Raw genomic sequence first — 24,445 nt, forward strand, 5'->3', positions numbered from 1 at the left:
GACTTCACAAGTTTGGCTCAATTGTGAATTCTACTGCAAATGTTGAATTCCTCTCAACCTACAATGTTGCTTAGACAAATCTGATCGGATTTCTTGAACCTGCTTTGATACCATGTTATTTTTTTATGATCAGATTTGCAATACACAGAAACACAAAAATACAACACACGAACAAAATAGAACACACCACATATCCTGGGAAAACCCTCCTCGAGGGAGAAAAGCCCAGCCAAGAATATATCTCTTCTATTAAATTGATTGATCAAAATGAAATGATCATCACCTTCTATATTAACAAAGTAAGGTGCCTTTTCTCAAGCAAGGCGACTCTTCACAAGAGTCGGCCTCATTCAAGAACCAAGGTGACTTTTCATCTTAGGTTGGTCCTTATAAATATAAAATAATAATTTGCAATAGGCCAACTTGCTTCTAGGAATACCTCCTGCAGCTATAAAACACTAACAACTATGGCTTCTAAGTTGAAAAATTAATTGAACAAGTAATTGACGTATTCAATAAAGGAGATGAAGGCTCCTTAAATATAGATTACAAGATGGTGTTCTAAAAAGAATAAATTGTTTAACTGAAGCTAGAAAGCTAAAAAGCTAACTACGCCTTCTAAAAGAAGCAATAGTTAAACTAAACGAACTAAATGACCATTAATAGAACAACTAAACATAGTCGACTAAATATAATTAAATATTCTAATAGTCTCCCTTAATGGTCTTTGTATCAACTACCCTACAAAAGACAATTTGTAGGTCTTTTAGTCACAAATGCAAAGAAGGCTGCCCCTTCTCTTCAGAACACTCTGCTGCTGCAGAGACCCTCCTAGGATTTGCATAATGTGAATGACCAAGAATAGCCTGAATCCATCCAACTTGATGTGACACTCACACACAAATTACTGAGTCGAAGAAAACTGAAACCACGATTTTGAGGAAAAAATGGCAAACCCTCTAATGAGCAACAAACATGATTTTGTCAAAACTTGCAAACATTTTTGTAGATGAGTACTGTTCGCTCCATCAATTCCAAACCAGAGTGCAAGATACCAGGATTGTAGATGTAAACAAACTGCAACAAACCACTACTTTTGTGGAAAAATTGTCAAACCCTAAAAACTAAAGTTTCAAATCATCGCTTTTTGTGGAAAAAATGGAAAAAACCCTAGAAAAGGAACACATCATAATTTTTGAGGAAAAAATTATAAACCCAGATAACCAAAACCCCACGTGAATTTCGCAAATTACAGATGATTTTTGAGGACAAAATCGAAAAAACCAAACATGATTTTTGAGGAGGAAAATTGATCAAAACCCAACACCAAAAAAACATCGCGTGACAAAACACCAGACATCATGCAACAAAATCCGCCCATGATTTTTTTGAGGTGGAAAAAAACTATAAAACCCATTACACTCATTCGAAGTTTTGCTGGCCCTGTAACATCCACCCGCCAAAACAATGACAAACTCGACACTTAAAAAAATGCAGAGCCGCGCAAGCAGGAAAAACCAGGCATAACAATTGTGCGCCAAAAAACAAATGTAGCAGAGGATGAAGAACCCGTCACACAAGACAAAACCCGCAATGCAGTAGAAACCCGCAATGCCATAAATAAAGGTGTGGTCGTAGAAGAAACATAGGTGTCGTAGAAAAATCTCGGGTTCTAAAAAAAATGCTTTGGAAAAACACAAAAATCGCACCAAAAAATCATGGTTGCCGAAGATGAAAATTGCGAAGTGCAAAAAATCTGCGAAGAAATCGCCGCTTCGGCTATACTTGCCGCTTAGGAAAAGAATGCGCTGCTACCACCCAAAATCGCGTCATACAGATAGGGTGCAATTTTATAGAGCCGAAAAAATAGTGAAGCTTGATCCGCAATTTTGCGGAAAAAATCGTGGAAAATAAAAATAAGAGGCTAAAAGAAAATCCTCATGTAATCCGCTGCCCACGAACCTGCAAAAATCGCCCAGAATGCCTATTGCGGTTTAGGCCCAAAAAAAAAAAAAAAACCTTTGAAATTTCTAGCTTCAAAAAAAAACTTCAATGGCACAGTGTTTGCAGACGAAGAAATTCTCACGAACGGACCACATATGAACACGAAACCCTAAAAATTCACACACGACTTTTTGAACCATGTTGACGTGTTTTTTAGGCACATGCCAAAACAAAATAAAATACCTTAAGTATCTTATCCTCTCTTGAACAAAATCTCTTGGATGCTGAAGATTAGCATAAGGATCATTCGAGACGACTCCAAGGTTCATGAATGTAGGGTCACTACGTGTGGATAGGCTCTTTGGTTGATGTGATTATGCTAGAATCACAAGGGGACTTACATTCAAATGCCTAAATGCTTGATTTGTTGGAACTTGATCATCTGATGTTGCTATATGTTGATGCTTTTGATCTTAAACTAGCTTGATTTTGAAAAAAAGGCAAAAGGTAAAGGGTTGAGAAAGCCTATTCTAAGACCTAGAATGTAAGAACATAGATGAATGACTATATGGAACCCTATTGAGCGAGGTCTCACCATCAACTTGAACAATTTGAACAATTTGACATAAGCTCAGTGCAATCTTCTAAGGACATTTCAAAGATGTTCGAATCAATGCCATCAAACATTGATCACCATTCAAGTTAATGCATAAACAATGAGTGTAGAACAATTCGAAATTAAGCTCATATCATTCCAGTTGACCACACAAGGTGCACTTACAATCAGTAAGAGGCTAGTGGTATGGATTGGGCGGATTCCACACAAATACATTCAACAAATTCTTCCATTCAATCTAATTATTTATCATCTAACATGAAGATCCAACAAGAAACCATGCACGTTATAAAGAAACAACACACTTCACCATAACTTCAATAAAAATGGAATTCATTTACAACTTAGGCAACAATTTCTGACTTCTCCTCCTACTCTACTTCTAACTTCTATTCTATCTTCTATTCTATTTCTGTCTGCTACTATTAACTACTCGCTATTAACCTTTACAAATGAAGAGTTTGAGCTTTATATAGAGAGGTCATTTACAATGAATGGCCAGGATTAATTCTCCATCAATGGCCAAGATTTTACAATGAAAACCCTAATTAGGGTTTGTTACAACAAACTCTCTTTAGCCAATGAGAAAATTACATTCAATGAGCGTGGACCAATAGATGTCAAGGGTAAGTGCATCGAAGTTTGTGCATCCATGGGTGAGTCTGGTACATTGAATCAAGACTTGCTGAGGTAGACCTTCCCTGATTGGTGAATTGTGACTAGGATGATGACTAGGACGCCACCTTTAATTTGCACCTTTGTAGATTGGATAGATTCATCATCATGAAGAGATATCTCTTGATACTCAACATTATCTAGCTCACTCAAAGTAGTGGTGATGGGAATTATTGATGCAACTGAGTCCTTCCATCCTTGCTTGCTTGCCTTGGAGTGATTGTATGACTTCTCCTTAACACTCCTCTGATCTCTTCATGCCTCTAGGGTGTGGTGAGAATCGTGATTCCTCTTAAGTATTTTGTGCTCATAGATGAAGCGTTCCCTTTGCATGCTGGTGTAGATATCTTCCTTGCAACTTGATCTTGATGTTGACATTTTCTCTTTAGGACACTTATTTTGATCTTCTTCCAACGTGATTCTCTTCATTTCTTTCCTCATTTTCTGCAGAATAAACAAATAAGCATCAACACACATGATTTATAACCTTTTTGTACTCCTATTTTAACCTGATCTCTCATTCTGATTTCATGTAAATTTTCACTAAATTTAATCAAAAGTTCATGCTATAGGTGCAATTCGGTCAAATTAGAAGGCACTGTACATATCTCCAAAGAATTTTGGTCTAAATCATGGGCAAGGTACATGGAAATTTCGCTTCAAATTAAGAGCAAAGGACATGGTTTAGTGTATACTTATCATTCAACCTCTTACACTTGCCTTTACTTTACTCAAACCTTAAGTGTTTTGGTCGCTTTAATGCTGAATTAGCCTTCAAAAAGACCTTAGGAATAATTTCGCTCAATGTCCTTGACAAGGTATACTCCAAATTTCGCTCTAAACCATCAACAAGGTACATACATGACCTTAGCAAAAATTCGTTTTAGACCCTCTAGAAGGTACATGTTCCAAACAAGAAATTCGCTCTAGGACCTTAGGAAGGACATGGTCCAAGGTAAGAAATTCACTTTATGTCCTTGGCAAGAACAGGGCCTATATCAAAAAATTCGCTTCATGACCTTTGGGAGGTATGCCGTCTTCACATCAGTTCGCTTTATGTGCTTTGGAAGGACAAGGTCAAGGTAGGTGTTTCGTTCTATGTCCTTTCCAAGGACAGGCCCTATATGACAATTTCGCTCTATGATCTTAAGAATGACAAGACTCAAAATGAGGTTCGCTCCCTGTCCCTTGGAAGGACAGGGTCAAGTTCGCTCTAGGTCCATTGGAAGGACAAGACCTAAAACAAAAATTTGCTCTATGTCCTTAAGAAGGACAAGACCTAAAATGTTGTTCGCTCAATGTCCCTTGGAAGGACAACTTCAAATGATAAAGCTCGCTCTTGGACTACGACAAGGTACGCTCATGTTTCTAAGCAAAGTTCGCCTTAAGACTTCTCCAAGATGCGTATTCAAGTTCGCTCTAGACCTTTAGCAAGGACAAGGCAAGGTGATAATTTCGCTCTATGTCCTTTGGAAGGACAAGACCTATATAAGGAATTTCGCTCCATGACCTCCTCAAGGACAGGGTCTAAAAGATTCACTCCATGTCCTTTGGAAGGATAGGACTCAAAAAACAAAATTCGCTCTGAGACCTTGATGAGGTACGCTACCTTAGTCAAAATTTCGCCCTTGTACCTTGGCAAGGTACGCTCATGAAGAAAATTTTCACTCTTGTTCCTTAGGGAGGTATACGACCTTGGTGAAATTCTTGCCCTAAGACCTTGTCAAGGACATGAATTAGATGGAAAATTCGCTCTATGGCCTTGGTAAGGTACATGACTTGTTGGAAGAATTTCGCTTTCTGACCTTGGCAAGGACAAGACCTAAAATATAATTCTCTGTGTGGTGGCCAAGGTACATTGTCTTAAGATGAAAATTCGCTCCAAGTTTGAGGCAAGGTACATGATTTGGAGAAATTCGCTCTATGTCCCTTGGAAGGACAGGGCATGAAATTCGTTCTAGGACCCTTGGAAGGACGGGGTCAAGTTTGCTCTAGGACCTTAGGAAGGATGTGAATCAAGTTCGCTCTTGACCTTTGGCAAGGTACGAGAGCTAAATGTAAAATTTCGCCTTTAAGTCCTTAGAGAGGTACGTGATCTCAAACAACCTTAAACTCAATCCTTCATTTTCCTTCACTCTACTAGATCATATCCCAAATCTTCACGAAATGTGTTAACTTTTACCCTTCAAGAACGCTCAAGGAAGGAATTCACTCTAATCTTGAGGCAAAGGACGGGTCTAAGGCAGGTTTGCTCCAGCAAGGGACATGACTTTATGTAGACACTTCGCTCAATCTCTCCCATTGCCTATACTTTATTCATCCAAACTTCCAATTCTTGAGTCACTTAAATGTCCATGTTGAATTAATCTTCAAAAGTGACCCTAGGAAAGACTCCTCATTCAATCCCTTTCCACCTGAATTGATGAATCCTCTGGCTACTTAAGAAATTCTATCTATTCAATGCAAAGATTAATAGCAAGGACTCTAAGACAACCTAGGACTGAGCAAAAAGGACTAATCCTAGAAAGCGAAAAGTGGGGTCCCCATTTGCAATGGGGCGATGTGTGAATACCTCACAACAAACCCTAGATTCAATAATTCGCAATCTAGGGTTTGTTGTGAGGTATTCAAACTTCAAACTGGAACCCACCCAAAATCCTAGGTTCTCTCATGAGGGAGTGAGACCCAAACTCGCTTTGATACCATGAAAAATTAAATGAACAATAATCAAAGTATTCAATGTATTCAATAAAGGAGACGAAGGCTCCTTAAATAGAGATTACAAGATGGTGTTATAAAGAGAACAAACCATTTAATTGAAGCTAAAAAGCTAACAAGCTAACTACACCTTCTAAAAGAAGCAATAGTTAAACTAAGTGAACTAAATGACCATTAATAGAACAACTAAACATAGTTGACTAATTATAATTAAATATTCTAATATGAGTGGCCTAGCTCGCTCCCTTCTCCTCGGGTTGCCTTTGTGCTTGCATATGGGGGGAAAATTAAACCCCTTACTTGTAACTCTGATTCCCCTGTTCTTGTCTTTGAAGATGCGTTAAAAGACAAAGTCTTTGAAAGTGAAGCTTTCTTCGTTTCCTAAGGGTTGATTGGCCGCTTCACTAGTCTATGGACTACTCGTCCATCCTTACACAAGTGGGCCGCTGACTCTTGGAAGCCATTTTTGAAAGGTAATCTCAAAATCTATCCTTGTGCTCGAGGTTTCTTTACTGTTGTGTTTGACTTTGAGCAGGATTGCAATTTTATTCTCTATGGTAAACACTAGATCTGGGGCCTAAATGTGCTTATGCTCAAACCTTGGCATCTTGATTTTAGTCCTTTCACTGAGTTTTTCAATGTAAAGCTTGTTTGGATCTGTCTCCCAAATTTAGCACTCAAGTTTTTGTTTGATGCTTGCTTTGAGGCAATCAACAAAACTCTTGGTAGTTTCTTGGCAATAGGTCATGACACTACAAATTTCACACACGCAACCTATGCATGCATTCCTATGGATCTCGATACTTCCAAGGCCGTGCCAATAGACATTACTTTTAAAATTGCTGATCGGATCTAGTTGTAGACATTAGATTATGAAGGGTTGCTCTTCCATTATCTAAGGTGTTTTGCAACTAGTCACATTATTGCTGACCAACACATTTCCAAGCCTCATTCAAGAAAACATGCTACTTTGTGGGAAGATGCCCATCCACAACATTTCATTGTGCAGGGTCTTTTTGAGGACACTTCCCCCTCCTTAGATCAAGAGGAAAACATTAAATTCGACCATCCCTTAGTACTTGTAGGGTCTCCAACGATTCCACGTTCGGATGCATGCTATTGGCGTTGTGTTGTCATTGATGTCAACCAGTATGCAAGTTGATGTTACCGGTATGCAAGTAGGAGTATTGGAGATTGTTGGCATTGTGTTGTCATTGATGTCCACCGGTATGCAAGTTGATGTTACCAGTAGCAAGTAGGAGTATTGGAGATTGTTGGCATTGTGTTGTCATTGATGTCCACCAGTATGCAAGTTGATGTTACCAGTAGCAAGTAGGAGTATTGGAGATTGTTGGCATGTTGATGCTAACCGGTAGGTATGTACTGGTAAGTATGTCAACCAATAAGCAAGCAAAGAGACAAATTGAAGAACTCCTATTGGATGGAGATCTAGCATAATGGTTGATGCCAAGGTTGAAGGGAAGACAGACAAGAACTGGAGGAAGACAAATTGGATGGCTGCCGGATCAAACATTGAAGATGTGAGTACAACACCGGGAGCAAAGTGTGTGACCTGGATAAGAAGATGAAAGGATGTGAAGTGTCAGAAATCTTCATCATTTACTGTCACCGGTAAATGATGAAGATTTCTGACACTAGCTTACCACGGGTATGTTTCGTGGCTTGGCAAGTGCGGTCCGGAATAACATGTCCTAATCGGCAGAACAAAGAAGTGCATGATATGAAGGTTAACCGGTTGATGTATACCGGTAGTATGATTGGTCGGTGACCGATCTTTTACCAACACGATCAAGTGAGTTAGATGCCGTCAGAGATGACACGTGAACTCCAGGTGGCGAACATGCAGGGGTAGGTGAATAGTGCATCGGCGAGGTAGTTACTGATTATATTAAATAAAGACTGCAGAAATCACGGATCGATTGTAGAGGATTGTGGCTCGAAGTAGATCGAAAGGAAACAGCTGGATCATTTATTGTAATCGACAAAATCAAGGGCGATGAACAGGATCCAATTTGCTAAATTTAGTGAACGTGTATTGGAAGGATAAAAAATGGTGGTGATGTTTGATTTATTGCAGGTTATCAATCCAAGATATGAGATCTGATTTGATTTGATACGGATTGAGTCAGTGAAGAAAACCCTAGGTGCGTAAACTTTGAATTTTGTTTTTTGGTGGGAAAGCATGTGTATAAATGTGCAGATCAAAGACCTACGTTGATTGATGAAAGAGTGTGGGATGATGCTAAATGAGAGTTGATAGAAAAATATTGAAGTGACTGAGTGTTAGAAGAAGAACCGGCAAGAGGGGTTTAGCCAGCAAGGTTTAATGTAACCCGTAAACAATTACAAAGTATAACAGTCCATCAAACCAGCAGAGATTGAACTGGTGAGGTAGCAGCAGAAAGTGAAGGAGAGGAGAGTGAGTGTCGGAGGAGATCCGGCAAGGCAGAAGCTGAGTAGAAGAGGATTCAGACAGAGAGAACTGAGATCCGATAGAGAAGAAGCAGTGTGACAGAAAAGAGTTCAACCGACAGAGTGAATTGTTGCAGGGGTTACAAAACTCATTTGTAACAAGGTGCTCATCATTGTATTGATTTTATATCTCATTGTATTTCATTGAGTGGGTGCTTAGTGTAGGGGTTGGTGCTCCTTGGGTTGGTGCCCTAAACATTGTAAAACTGTTATTTTATTGTGAGGCTGGATTGGAGCAGTAGATCTCCAACAACATTTCTCACCGAGGTTTTACCCACATTGGGTTTTCCTTGTATATCCAGTGTTGTGATGTGCTCTTGTGTGTGATTGTTTGTTAGTGTTTTCATTATTCTACCGGTTGCACACACTGTTTGAAATTGTTTATATCACTAATTTCCCCCCCGCCCCCCTCTCAGTGATATCTTGTGTTCTACACATGCCTGGCAAAATGTAAGAGCACAAAAATGAGTGAAGATATTTCGAACCTTGTGGAGGGTGGCAAGGCAGTTATTGATGTGCAATCCTTGCTCCTTTTTTACAAGAATTTGGGATCGGGACAGATCATATCACCAGTTTTGATAATGACTATTCAAAGGTCTATATATTCTCAGTGAAGAATCCAGTCATGCATTTGTGTTCTTGTGAGTTCTTGCTGATTCCATTTTGTCTCTTGCGGTGACATGTAACGTGGATGGTGTGATTGAGGAGGGAAGTAATGAAAATGATATTGCCAACAAATTTGAGAAAGAATGGACACAAGTTAAGCACAAGAAAACACCTCTATCAAAACCACAACACCAAATGACATTAAGATCTTAAAGAAAAAGGATTTAATGAACAATCTGTAACATTGTTTCACACCCATTTGGGTTGACGCTAGTTCTTTTTTTTTTTTTTTCATTTGATATAGATATGGGTGTGGACTCCTAGTCCATAGTTTGTCAAAAGAGAAATAAAAAATAAAAATTATATTCCATTATTATTATTTCTTAAATCTGATTTTTACCCAAACAGGTTTTGCTGCCATGGTCCTAGCATTTTGTTGAGGTGAGTTATATAAAAGACATTATGAATTTTATTGTTTGCTGACAACTACAACTTATAAGCTACCTCTCCTATTCTTCGTGTAATCTTGTAAGGTAACAAAATTGTGGATTGCTTATAAGGTTGTAACTAGGAAAATGAAGTTTCCAATTTCAAATCTTCTTTCCAACCTGTGGTGATCAACATATATCTTTTTCTGATTTTGGGTCTGTCATAAGTTTTCTTTGAGAGTGTTCAAAATATCCAACCTTGTTTTTTTTGAGTGTGTTAAAATATTCATACTCTGTCGCACGATGTCTCTTGCTCCAGGGACTCTACTATTTGCAAGAATCAAATGTACAAAGGATAATGCCTTGTAACCATATAGTGCTTTGAAGGGAGTCATTCCAATTGACATATGGTGAGGGGAATTGTAACAATATTCTCCAAAATGAAGCCATTTAACCCATGTTGTTTGTTATTCCGTAACATAATTCCTTAAATACCCTTCAAGCCATTTGTTCACAATTTTTGTATGCCCATTTGTTTGTGGGTGGTAGCTAGTGCTTGGGGTTAATTTTGTTCCATTCAATCAAAAGAGTTTTTGCGAAAACAAACTAATAAATTTACTATCTTTATCACTTAGGATAATTTTAAGCAGTCCATGTAGTTTAAATATTTCTCTAAAGAATAGATCACCCACTTGTGGAGCTCCATATATGGAAGATATGATATTAAATTAGTGTACTTGGTAAGTCTATCTACGACCATAGAGATACAATCCTTCCCTTGTACTTTTGATAGACTTGTGATGAAATCTATTGAAATACTCTCCCATTTTTGTTTTGGAATTGGTCGGCGTTGTAATAGACCAGTTGGAAATATTTATTCTACCTTGTTTTATTCACAAACCATACATTCTTTGATGCACCTTTAAGGCATCACCCTTGAGGTTCTTCCAAGAAAATTATTCTCTCACTTGTTTATATGTTATATAGTATCCTTGATGACCAACCAAAAGGGTATCATGATATGCTCTCAAAATCTTTTCTTTCATCTTCGATCTAGGGACTATATATATTTAGTCTTTATAGATAATGAGCTCTTCAACTACCTTGTACCTATAGTCTTGCAACTTGCCTTCAAATATGCAAATCTTTTTGATTTAGGAAGAACCTTAGATTGTTATTTTTTGTCTTTACCACAAATATCCCACAAACCAGATTTTGCCTGAATTTTGCTAATGCATGCATGATGGAGAGCATTTCTTTGTCATAGATAGAGTGAATCCTTTCTGATTCCTTAAGTTGATAACTCTCAAATGCTATTGCGTCTTTATTTTGCATTAATACTGCTCCAATGCCTTCTCCTGAATTATCACATTCTAATTCAAATGGGAGTGAGAAAATAGATATAGCTAATATGGGATAGGAACTCATTACCTCTTTGAGCTCGTCAAAAGCTCTTTGTGCTTCCTCACTCAATGAAAATGCTCCTCTCCTAGTTAAATTATTAGTGGACTGTGGGGCACAACTAATTGTGAGAACCCATTGACAAACCTCATATAATAGCTACATAGTCTCACAAATCCTCTTAAATGTGATAAAGTCTTAGGTTGAGTCTAATCCACAATCGCTTTGATCTTTTCTCATCTACGCTGATGCCTTGGGCACTAATGTTATGCCGTAAATACAAAGTCTGTCATTCCAAACTCACATTTGGAATCCTTGGTGAATAGTGATTTCTGCTCAAATATTCCCAATACCTTGTCTATATGTTATAAATGATCCTCCCGAGTTTTACTATAAATCAATATATTTTCAAAGAATGATTTTTAATTTTTTTTTTCCCTAATTGCCTTTTGAATACTTGATTCATGTAGGATTGGAACATGGTTGGAGCATTAGTCAACCCAAATGGAATGTCTAGGAACTCAACATGCCCAAAGTGACATCTAAAGGTTGTCTTGTGAACATCCTCCATCCTCATCCTTATTTGATGGTACATGAAACACAAATCGATTTTTCGAGAAATATATTGCTTCGTGGAGTTCATCATTTAACTCATCTATTTAGGGGATATAAGAGTGGTTCTAGATAGTCTTTTTATTGAGTGCCTAAAATCAGCACACATCTTCATAGAACAATCCTTCATTTTCACCAATACCACTAGGAAAGGAAAAGGACTAGAGCTTGGTTGTATATGTTCCATATCGAGTAGTTATGTAATTGTTTTCTCAATTTCTTATAACTTTTTAGATGATGATGTAATGTCCGTGCTAGTTAGAGATCACTGTCCTGCAAAACAAATTGTTAGAAAACAACAGATATATATATATATATATATATAACTTGCAATTTAACTTTAAAATACTTAATTAACATAATCACAATTCTCATCTAATAAAAAGGATACGAGTGCCATACAGAAATATGTCCTTAGGCGGTCGTGAAGCTTGCCTTCTTGGAACCCCTCTTGGTTCCAAGCCCTTCAGGAAGTCAAAGGTGAATTCGATTCCTGTCTTGAATGTAATTTCTTACATCCAAGCCCTCCAGGAAATCGAAGGTTAGTTCGATTCCTGTCTTGGGTGTAACCTCTTACACCCAAGCCATCCAAGGAAGACCCTATGTCCATTCCTTGCCTTGGGTGATGCATCTCATCATCCAAGTCCTTAGAGGGGATTGGCTAGATCCGTCTCTTCTTTGTTGAACTTAGTCAACCAAGCCATATATATGCATATAGATATTCAGTATATATACTACCCTAGGGATTATCATAATCCCTCCCTTAGACTAAGGGAGTTTCCTCCCTATAGCCTCCAACATGTGATTACATTTATAATACATTTTTGCATTTCCTTACTATTTTCCTATTCCATAATCCACATTTACATATTCCTGATTTAACATGTATTCCCTAACATATATTCATAAAAATGTTCATTATCCAATATTCACATTTATTTCTTAACATATATTCCTACTATTCATTGATATGTATTTATTACTTATGTTTATACATATTCATTAACATCTAAGAACCTTTCATTAACATATGTATTAAAATATTCATTATTTATATTTATTAATACATATATTAAACTATTCGTTATTCATATTCATTAATATATATATTAAAATATTCATTATTTATATTTATTAATACATATATTAAACTATTCATTATTCATATTCATTAATACATGTATTAAGGTATTCTTTATTTATATTCCTCAACATATGTAACATCATGTTTATTATATATATTTATTAACATGTATAATAAAATATCCATACAAAACTTACCTGTGCGTAACTTGCTGGTGTAGCTTGCTGACTTTTCTTTCCACCCAGGTAGCAGTCTCCTATCCTCCTCCTATGTTCTCCTTTAAGGCTACCTTAAATTTGCCACAAATCAGACTACAATTTCCACATAAGTCTATCATAAACTCCTTCACTAATTCCTCTTTATAATATGTCATTCATAAAGTTCTTTACTAAATCTGCCGTCTATCTTCCTATTAATGTTTCCTTGTACATATGTTTATATTCCTGAAACCATGCATCCTCTCCCCTAACTATGATTAATATAATTAAGTGTATTCCTCAGTGAATTGAGGTATTTGTACTTAATGTAAGGATCGCATACTATATCAAGTATAGCAATGTAAATACGCATTGAGATATAATGCGATATTGCTTTAGCCATATGGATTGCAGTCTCTACTATGATCTCTTAACCCATGCAATGTTGGCTCTGTATTGTGGATGTATAACCTTGCAGCACTAATCTGATGTTGTGTTTGATATATCTAATGGTGATATGTTACTGACCCTGACCCGACAGAGCAGATTTGAATAAATACAAGAACTACTAATGTACCAATCCGATTCTAAGCCTGAAGTCCCTTGCTTAGTCTGAGCTATCCCTCCGTGATGTTTCTAAAGAGATACACACCCTCCATATATACGATGGTAAGGTTGCCTCACTAGAGATACATCTCTTCATTATGATGTTTCTCCTTAAGCGATCACATTCTTCCTTGACCATCGGTTAATTTGATATAGTTGTCTTAACAACTCCTCACTTTTCTTAATCACTGTTGTCTAATCATTTGATTAGTATCCTTTCCCATATGTCGATAGAAGATCGACTCATGCGATATTTGCTTTCCACGATATGTTGATGTTCTCTTAATCCACAAAGCGGTAGCAAGAGACAAAGTCATTTAGACTTTACGGGAATAAGATCCTTCCATAATGCTTATTAATCTATGCTAATTGCTGTATATGGAACAGTTTGTCATATATGATCGAACCATATTATTATGATTATTAGTTGGATATTAATCCTATTACTGATTGTCCATTCATTGATAGTTTGTGATTACACTGAGGATATAAGTGCTGATTATTACAACTTAATGTTAATATCGATTAGTTGAAAGAGATGAAAATCAGTAGTTAAACTATTTAATTTGTGTTAGTTTTACATTACTGAATATCACTGTCTATTGTGAGGGAACAATCTCTGACAACAACAGTTTATTTATATATGATTTAATAATCAACTTTATTTATTGATTAGGATGAGTGCTATTCTATTGCTTTTTTTATTGAATAGTTGTTTTTCTGAATTTTATTTATTATTATATTTGTTTTCTAATTACTTTATTATGTTTTGTCAATAATATAATATTGTAAAATTTATATTATTATTTGATAAATAAGAAATTAATATTAATATTTACATCATGTTCATAAATAATATTTAATTAATGAATTTTAAATAATCATTCATTGGTAATTATTATATTAATTAATAATAATAATTTCTTCATTTAGGGTATCTCTCTTTCTTTTCGTATATATATAACGATCCAGGAGGGGACATGACAGATGATATGGTGTAGTGATGATTAGCTTGGAACCTTCCTCTAACTCAATGATATGTTGAAACTGCTTATTAGGTGGCAGTCCTCGTGGGAAATCACCAAATACCATACTATGCTCATCCAAAATGGGTTGAATATCTATGTGAGTAACCTGTCCAATTGTGGTTGAAGGTTCATTAGTAATTTAACGATGTATTGCCCTATCTACTTGTCCCCTATGAAAAGTTCTCACCATTCCCTATGTAGAAACAACCCTCGGAGCTTTGTTAGAAAAACCTTGAAGAATGTAATGTCCCTACTAGTTAGAGATTACTGTCCTGCAAAACAAATTGTTAGAATACAACATATATATATTTGCAATCTATCTTTAATACTTAATTAACATGATCATAATTTTCGTCTAATAAAAAGGATACGAATGCCATACGAAAGTATGTCCTTAGGCGGCCGTGAAGCTTGCCTTCTTGGAACCCCTTGGTTCCAAGCCCTTCAGGAAGTCGAAGATGAGTTCGAATCCTGTCTTGGGTGTAACCTCTTACACCCAAGCCCTTCAAGGAAGACCCTTGTCTATTCCTTGCCTTGGGTGATGCCTTCATCATCCAAGTCCTCAGAGGGGATCGGCCTGACCTTTGAGTCCTGTCTTGGGTATAACCTCTTACACCCAAGCCAGCCAAGGAAGACCCTTGCCTTTCCTTGTCTTGGGTGATGCCTCCATCATCCAAGTCCTCAAAGGGGATTGACCCAATCCTTCTCTTCTTGGTTGAGTTTTAATCAACCAAGCCATATATTTGCATAACATTTTCAGTTCATAAACTATCCTTTGTGTTAACATGAATTCTTAATGTATTCTTTAATTAATGTGTATATATATATCAATATGATTTTCCATCCTTTACATATGCAATATATTTCTTAAAATACCTTGTATTCATAATCCTTTAATATGCAAACTTATGTATACAACATTTACAAGATTATATCTTATCCCTATTTTTATGACTAGTGAATACTATACATTAAGATGTGTATAAATATTCACTAGACCACCATTAACATTACCTATCAATGGACTTTACCCATTACCCATTGCTCATGAACTAATAATAACTAATATTAATGAGCCTGTACCCTTAATACCACCTATTAATATTAGTAATAAGAACCTATCATATACTAGACCTAGTATTTAATAGAGGAATTCTTACCTTGAAGTCTGATTACCTTCTTCCTTTTTCCTGCAGTCCGCTCCCTACCTTCTCCATTGTATATATATATTTATTATATAGTATAAGTGATAAAGAATCAATGTACATATCATGACAGTAGTTGGTTATGGCTGAACCCATTTATCATATTGATATTAACAATGTCACTAATAACATTATATTGTGTTGTGTTATTAACATTATTTTATGTTACTTGCATTTTATTACATTCCAGTATTGTATTACATTGATAATATCTTACCATATTAGCAATATTATATCAGATTTGATTAACCGTATGAGCTTTAGATTTTATTAACATCATTATGTTATTTTGCCATCTTTATATTATATTACATTAACAATATCACTATGTTAATATGTGACTGAATTAATGTATTGTATTACATTAACAGTGTTAACAGTTATTATATTATATTAGCAGCACCATAATATATTAACAACATTGTGTTATACTAACCGTGTCATATTGTATTGATCATATTAAATTGTATTATTAATATTAAATGTAATAACCAAATTAGATTGTATTAACAATACCATCGTATGATATTGTTAACAGCCTTTATATACATACCGTAATGTTTTCCCGGACAGTATGTCTCCAGACCCCATAGTCTTCCCCCCGTATTCCTCTTCTCTTATTCTCCCGTGGTGACCTCTACCTTATACCCCGTGAAGGGTTACATCCCTCCACGGGTAATATTTAATAATACTTTTTTCTTTATTATTTAATACATTAAATACCTTAACCTTTTAATCATTCATTTAATAATATTTTTCTTTGTTATTTTATATATTAAATATATTAACATTTTAATTGTTCATTTAATAATATTTTTTTCTTTATTATTTTATATATTAAATACATTAACTTATTTATTTATTTATATTATTATAGTTTTATTGTTTATTTTTATTTGAATATTTCAGGGTTAGTAATAGATATTACTTAAATAATACATTTAATAAATAAATAAATTTCAAATAGAAATTTGTTATTATTATTATATTAATTAATAATAATAATTACTTAGGATATATATAACGATCAAGGAGGGGACATGACAAAGAATCACTTCTTTACCCCCAATTTTGAATTTAATTTTTATAGTTTGATAATTTTGAGTGAATTCCCTAAGTAAGTGTAACCATCATACCCCCAAAAGTACATCTGTCTCTCTAATGCCCACCACATAAAGGTCATCATGAACCTTTTGCCTACCCAAGGTGATGTCAAGCTATTGAATCCTTTGTATGCATGGAAGTGTAAATCCATCGCCACAATCACATTGAAACCATCAAAGTTATCTGTTTGCAATTTTAACCTACTCATTAACCCCTCATCAATGAAATTATGGGTATCCCCACTATCAATTAAAACTATAACCTTATCTCCTTGAAGTAATCCTTGCACTCAGAAGGGCTGATATCTAGGTGAATGTGTGGCAAAAGTACCTCCAAAAGGCTTTTCTTCTTCTCGATCCTCATGCTCAACCACCTCCAAAACACCCTTAGATTCAAACTCTTTTGCCTTAGAAAGTCCTTTCTGACTACTATATATAACGAATATGTCCTTTGCTTGAGCATCTATGCCTTGGCTCCGTGGATTTTCCACCTTTTTGGATTGAGGAGGTAATGCCTTTGGTTGCAAAATATCTTTGTAAAAGGGTTGCTTATGCAATTCTGATGTTATGTTCTTGGAATGGGTCTTGTTCTTAGATGTGGTGTCTTCCAATTTTAAAACCCTTTGAATAACATCTTGTAGAGATGATGGCTCAAAAGCTCAAACTAGCCAGTTGATTGACTTTGAAAGCTTATCAATAAATTAAAACTTAAAGTCTCTTCTCGATAATATCTGGCACCATGAATGAGATCCTTTGAAATTTTGCTACCTAGTCTTCTACTATACCTTGTTGCCTTAGTGTCAAATCCTTAAAATGTATCTTTGGGTCTTTTCAGTCAAATTTGTTTGTAAGTCTTGTGTGAAATTAGTGTATGTCATCATAGTTGAACTACTTGCCAAAAGCAGAAACTCGCCAAGGCCTGTAAAAAAAAAACTCGACAACTTAAAAATTTGCTTAAATTTAGTTAGAAATGCATTTTTTTTGCAAAATTTAATGAAGAGATGCATCCAATGATTCAATAAATGAGTACACAAAAGAAACACGCCAAGTCTAGATATATTTGATTGATTTAAATGCAAATTGGGTACAAAATGGCATCCTCATGTGGAATGTTAAAACTAAAAGTAAATACTACATCAAAACATTTTACATCTTCCTCTTCCTAGCTCTAGTGAAAACTAAGGGAGTAGGAATCTAATGTGGCTCCTCCACCTTGCCAAAACGAGGTTCAGGGTAGCATCTCTCACGGAGGTCTGAGGGTGAGAGAGAGAGAGAGTAATGCAGCCATGTTCTGGAGGGTCCTCAAAGAGAACAATCGGAATCATGTAGCAAGAGTAACACAACAGAAGTAACAACAACACAAAGAAAAAATGCAAAATCAGACATCCGCAGTACCATAGATTCATTAAAATCAAGCCGGCGACATGCGGGCAAACATACAGGCTTATAGGCCTTATTACAACTCACATTCCAGAAAATGATGCATTCGGACCTCCAAAATGAAATCCTAATTATAAATCATGAATCATATCATCATACTCTCTATCCCCTAAATGATCTAATATAACAACATATATAGCATCCGGAATACATTTGGGTCGGCCACAAAAGATTACATTCCCCAAGACAGGAAAATGAAGCGTGTAAGATAGGTGGGCCCAAAAGATGTGAAGATCTCTTTCGCGAAAGAGCCAAAAGAAGTGCGGACCACCAGGGAAGGTCGGCCAAGGGCCTAGGAACCTCGAACATGGAACCAAACAAATCCGCAAGCCAAGAAACCACTCTGCACGAGAAGAAATCTCCAACTACCCGTTAAGCTCAAAACTGCTCTGGGAACCAAGAACAACCAATCTGGAAGCGATAACTTGCAGGAAAAGGATCCAAACAAATTGAAAATTTGGAATAAGGAATAAGAACCAGCCTGGAAGCCAAAAATCTGATCCGCAACGAAAAAGGAACAACTACTGGATAATTCCGAAAGTAGCACAGAGACTGCAACACAAAACAAGAACTGGAAAGAAATATATATATATATATATATATGGTTGATGCAAGATTGCTCATCGACCGAGGATGCTCCTGCATCAGAGAGGTAGAGAGATAGGTCTAGATATTGGGGGAGAGAGGAGAGAGTGAGATAGAGAGCAGTAGAGAGAGGGGATAGAGGAAGAATGATAGGGAGATAGATAGGTCTAAAATTCGGGACAGATAGAGTGAGTGAGATAGAGAGAGAGCGGGAGAACGCTTATAGGAACCCACTTATTACTTAAATTTGACTAAGTCAAAAAATTTAAAAGATCTTATGAAACCTAGAATTTGCATTATAGCTCCTAGAGATCTGAAATCACTCTCAAACATTTTGCCAATATATACATTAAATATAACTTAAAGACATACTTAAATGTTATATTTCATGTATATATTCTGATGAAGAGAATGAGACTGACTTGAAAAAGAAAATATTTAGATAGTTGTTTGATAGTGAGGGATGGAGAACATAACAGTTTCATCTTCTATCATGGGGCTGAGAGAAAGATAGGTATCTAAGTTTTGGACCCATGCACATGCGGTGACCTTCCTTGAACCATCAAAAGTGGGGAGGGTTAGCTTACTTAACTTTTGTGGGAGATCTTTGTTGGGTTGTCTTTTTTCTCCTCTTGAAATATTTCTTGATCTTGCATGGTGAAATTGTATAAATGAAATCTGTTTTTTGAGATCTAGATCAAGTCTTGAATAGTTGTCTATACACTCATTAAAGTCATTTGCCGTAATGTTTGGCTCTTCCTCTTCCCTTGATTGCCCATCTCTAGGTAAGAATGTGGGCTGTGTTATTTTGGATGGTGATCCAAATGGAGTTCTATTGTTATTTTTGGAATGATTTGAAATTTTGAATTACTGCCATCTCCTCCATTAGTTTGTAAAGGCCTAAGGGAATAGATTGTATTATTCATATTTTGAAGTGTTTAAAGGAGCAATTGTGTTGTTTGTTGTTGTCATTTCATATTAGCCTTCCATTTATTCTCTCATTCTACCTCATAATCACCCATTTTATTCTTTCCTTCACCTTTAATTTGGTTGCTTGCCTCTTGTAATGCTGCCTCTAGTTTCCTTCTTTTCTCTTTCCAAGGCTTGTTGATCTCTTTGGCTCCATCGCATAAACTAATTTTTAGACCCACAGGTTGGAAGGACACTCTTTTTTTGATACCAAGCTAAGCGACAACTATGTCAAAAGCCTGGATCGGTGATGAATGGTGTTGACCGATGTTAAGAGGGGTTCTCGTTCCACTAGAGTGTTTAAAGGTAGGCTTCCTCGTGGACACCTAGCCACCCCACCATCTGGTTCAGGTACACACTCACTACCAAGATGGAGGAATGCTTGTTGTGGTTAATCACTGTTGGATTTTCGTCCAGCAGGGGCATTATAAGTCCACCATGCTCTGCAAGGCTGGACCTTGAGACCTTGGCTTTGATACCAATTGTAATGTCCTGTTATAAAGTTTCCCTATTTTTGTTTTAAATAAATATCCCACACTCACAATAATACTTGCATAATTAATTAATTTATTCTCAAACTATAATTTTGATATATTTCAGATTTAAAGTGTATAATATATTTTTTAAAATATAAAACTTATTCTTGAGCTATCTCTTTTTGTACATGTCTTGAAATATTTCTGCCAAAGTTAGGGTTTCTTTGAAAGATCCCAACTCAATTCTGTCCTGATTTCTTCAGTTTAAGTGTTTTGTCAAACACTTGTCATGCAAGGTCATTGTGTTCTGATTTCTGAGTTTAATGCTTGGTTTTGATGCTTGTTTAAGAGGGTTTTCACAAATGCCAATTAAAAGTACATAAACAATAATTTTGCATTCAAAGACAACAAAATATTTATGACAAATGTCTCCATTATCATCAAAACAATTCTGACTACAAAGTTTAACAGGTCTGAAATAATTCCAACTCCCTAAAGTCCCATCAAATGGCTATTTGGAACAACCTATTATTAATTAATTGGCACCAAAATGACAAATAGGAACCGTACTAGGTAATTTGAATACAAGAGTGAATATTACTTATTTTTCCAAGTCACTGAGTTCTCCTGCGTTCCGATCTGAGTGATTACCAACACCATATGATATAAATCTGCTACAGGATGATGCCCTAGTTGATGTCAGCTATAGCTGGGTATTGTACGGCCCTAGAGGGAATGTAATGAATCTGAAACTTGCTTAAAATCTGGTCCAGGAGTGACCGATCTGAACAGTGGCTGATAATGGCACCTTCACACTGCAAAATCATGCAAGAAAACCCTTCCTTATAAGGTGATATCAGCTGTATGGATAAGTATGGTACAGTTGGGAATGATTTTGATGCTAATTATTGCTGCTATTCCTTGATCTGCAATATATTAGAATATTTAATTATATTTTAGTCACCTATATTTAGTTCCTTGTTTAATGGTCATTTAGCTTTTTAGTTAATTAGCTTTTAAGCTTTATTTAGCATTTAGCCTTTTCTTTTTAATTAATTAGCTTTTAAGCTTTATTTAGCATTTAGCTTTTTCTTTTTAGTTAATTAGCTTTTAGCTCTTTAATCTTTTACTTTAACGTTATGTTCTAATTATAGAACATTGTCTTGTAACCTCTATATATACGTGTGTATATCGTTCAATGTAATCATCCGATTATTGAATCATTCATTCAATTTATTTTTCATGGTATCAGAGCATGGAAATTAAAAATTTCGAAAATTTTTATTATTAAAATTTTTCGAAGTTTTTTTTTGAAGAGATTTTTTTAAAACTGTTTTTTTTAAAAAAAAAGCAGATTTTTTTCTCTTCCTGGGCAGTTTTTTTTTTTTGCAGGTTGACAATTTTCCTTGGGTTTCTGCAATTTTTGACTAGGGTTTTGACCTTTCTGTTCAAGTCAAAGTTTTATTTTGGTTGCAGATTTTTGGTGGGTTTTTCGAGAGCTCAACTGGGTCGTTGTCAGATTTTTCTGGGTGCATCATTTTCTGTGCTTCGATTTTTGAGCCGTTGGATCTGCATTCTGTTTTCAGATTCTTGGTGGGTTTTTTGAGAGGTTTTTTGGGTTGGTCTCATATTTTTCTGGGTGCCTCGTTTTCTGTGCCTCGATTTTTGTGCCAGCAAATTTGCCTTGGAATTTAAAAACAGTTCACAATTTCTGCTATTTCTGTGGACGTTGGGATTTTTGCTGTTTTTTTGGCACCATTTATGCTGCTTTAAGTGCAGAAAATTTTATTTTTTGGGTTTCTTCCAAACCTCGAAATTCGTGCCAGAATTCTCCTATAGGGTTTCAGTTTTTTCAGCAGCTGTTTCTATTCTGATTTTTTTAAACTCAAATTCTTCTATCTCTTGCTTTCACTTAGTTGACCTCGATTAACCTCGATTTCCATGATGGCATCATTAACCAACATCATGTTGGAACACGGTCAGAAGTTCAACGGCCGCAACTACAACACCTGGAAACAACGTATGCTTACCATCTTTGAGTATCGTTGCCTTGATTAGCTTATTTTGGGCAAGGAATCTCGTCCTACAATAGCAGGTGATGATCAAGACAAACATGATGTGAAGAATCAAGAGGCTCTCATGCTTATGAAACTCTCCGTCACAGATGATCAACTCCCACAGGTGCCTTCAGGTAAAACAACAAAAGAGATCTGGGATCTTTTGAAGGATCTTCATGAAACGTCCGACAAGAGCCGAGCTTTCTTTCTAAAGAATATGTTGTTTTCTATCATGATGGATGAGAAGTCATCTATCCAGGCACATCTTACGAAGATCCAAGACATCCATGATCAGTTAGAAGCTATAGGCCGAACCATGGTGGAAGAGGATATGGTAGTGATCACACTGAAAAGCCTTCCCAGATCCTACGAGCATTTCATTGATACGCTCAATATCTCCTCTACTAGTGTTGATTTGAAGTTTCCTGATCTTTGCAACAAGCTGTTCCAACAGGATCGATGGAAGCAACAGTTTGGAAGCAACGCTAGTTCATCCATTGAACAAGCTTTCACAGCCTCAGCTTCGCATAAGTACAAGGGTAAAGCTTCATCCTTCCAACAGAAAGGACAAGGTCAAGGTCAACCTCAACAGTCTTCCAAAAAGAAGAACTTACAGTGTTCCTATTGTCATATATATGGCCATTTGGTGAAAGATTGCCAGAAATTGATAGCATCCCAGCAATCCAAACAGGGAGGGTCCAAGCAGAAAGCCAATTCTGCCACGCATCCTGATCAGAAGGAATCTGCCTTCTATGTGTTCATGGCCCAAACCTCCTTTGATGATGTTCAATCATTAGCCTGGTACATTGACTCTGGAGCCTCTCGACATTTCACACATCGTCAGGATTGGTTTACAGAGTACATGCCTTTCACTGATTCAGTGATCTTTGGTGGAGGTGAAGAGTATATTGTTGTTGGCAAGGGCAACGTTCAGATTTCATCTGGTGGGAGGGATTTAATATTCCTCAATGTATACTTTATACCTGGTATGAAGCTCAATCTACTGTCAGTTAGTCAGATTATGCAGCATTCACCACAGCTGGATGTCATCTTCGGGTTGCACAAGTGCAGCATTGTTGACAGGGAGACTTGCACTACAGTTGTAGTTGGTATTGAGGATCATGGTCTTTATAGACTTGTTGATTCTACTGGTTCTCAGGAGCTCGCCATGGCAGCTAGGAGTACTTCCATCAGCACTCTTTGGCATCAGCGATATGGGCATCTCAATGCCCACTATCTATCTCAGTTGCTTTGAGAGGATCTAGTCGTAGGATTACCTGAGATTCAAACTCAGAATCATGGAGTTTGCGGAGCGTGTCAAGCTGGAAAGCAGCATAGGACTCCGTTTTCAGATGGAGACGCTTGGAGAGCATCCAAGGTCTTGCAACTCGTTCATGCAGACATTTGTGGTCCCATGAACACTCCATCAGTCATTGGATGCAGGTATTTTCTATTATTTGTTGACGATTTCAGCAGACGCATGTGGGTTTATTTTCTTAAGCAGAAATCAGAGGTGTTCACCATGTTTCAAACGTTTAAGGCCTTAGTGGAAAAAGAGTCTAGCTGTCAGATAGTCACTCTTCGGTCTGACAATGGAGGGGAATTTTGTTCTATAGAGTTCACCAACTTTTGTGCATCACATGGCATTAAGCATCAACTTACCACACCTTACACCCCACAGCAGAACGGTGTTGTTGAGCACATGAACCATACAGTCACTGAGATGGCTCGGTCTATGTTGGAGCATAGAAATGTTCCAAAACACTTTTGGGCGGAAGCGGTCTTCACTGCAGTCTACCTTTTGAACCGGTCTCCCACAAAGGCCGTTAAGAAGATTACTCCGGAGGAAGCTTGGTTTGGCAAGAAGCCCAAAATCAGTCATTTGAAAGTTTTTGGCTCTACAACTTATGTTTGGATTTCAGATGCCACGCGTACCAAATTGGATCCAAAGAGTCAGAAATTGATGTTCATCGGCTACGGTGACAACCACAAGGCATATCGGCTAGTTGATATAGACACTAATCACCTCATATTCAGTCGAGATGTAGTATTTGATGAAGAAAGAGGGCCTTTTCAGCCTTCCTCTCCTGATGGGAGGGATTTAGTTGACTCTGAAGTTGTGGGGTCTCCCAAGCATGACATTGCACCCCCTGACTTTCCTCAAGATCTTCTTGATCCACATCTAGAGGAGCTTGCTCCAGA

General features: G+C 36.6%; 1 protein-coding gene across 9 annotated transcripts in view; it reads left to right on the top strand.

Annotated features, from left to right (window-relative positions):
• Positions 1–24,445, top strand: part of LOC131028555 (nodulin homeobox) — a 184,613-nt gene that overhangs the window by 15,927 nt on the left and 144,241 nt on the right. Inside the window, exon 2 of one of the 9 annotated variants that reach the window (XM_057958851.2) lies at positions 19,895–20,016. The exons of the other annotated variants lie outside the window; for them this stretch is intronic. Coding sequence (XP_057814834.2) covers positions 19,978–20,016 — 39 coding nt within the window. The 5' untranslated portion in view covers positions 19,895–19,977. The remainder of the gene's footprint in view (positions 1–19,894; positions 20,017–24,445) is intronic. 9 annotated transcript variants of the gene reach the window in all.

The sequence above is a fragment of the Cryptomeria japonica genome, chromosome 8, assembly GCF_030272615.1.
Source record: "Cryptomeria japonica chromosome 8, Sugi_1.0, whole genome shotgun sequence".
Classification (NCBI taxonomy): Eukaryota; Viridiplantae; Streptophyta; class Pinopsida; order Cupressales; family Cupressaceae; genus Cryptomeria; species Cryptomeria japonica.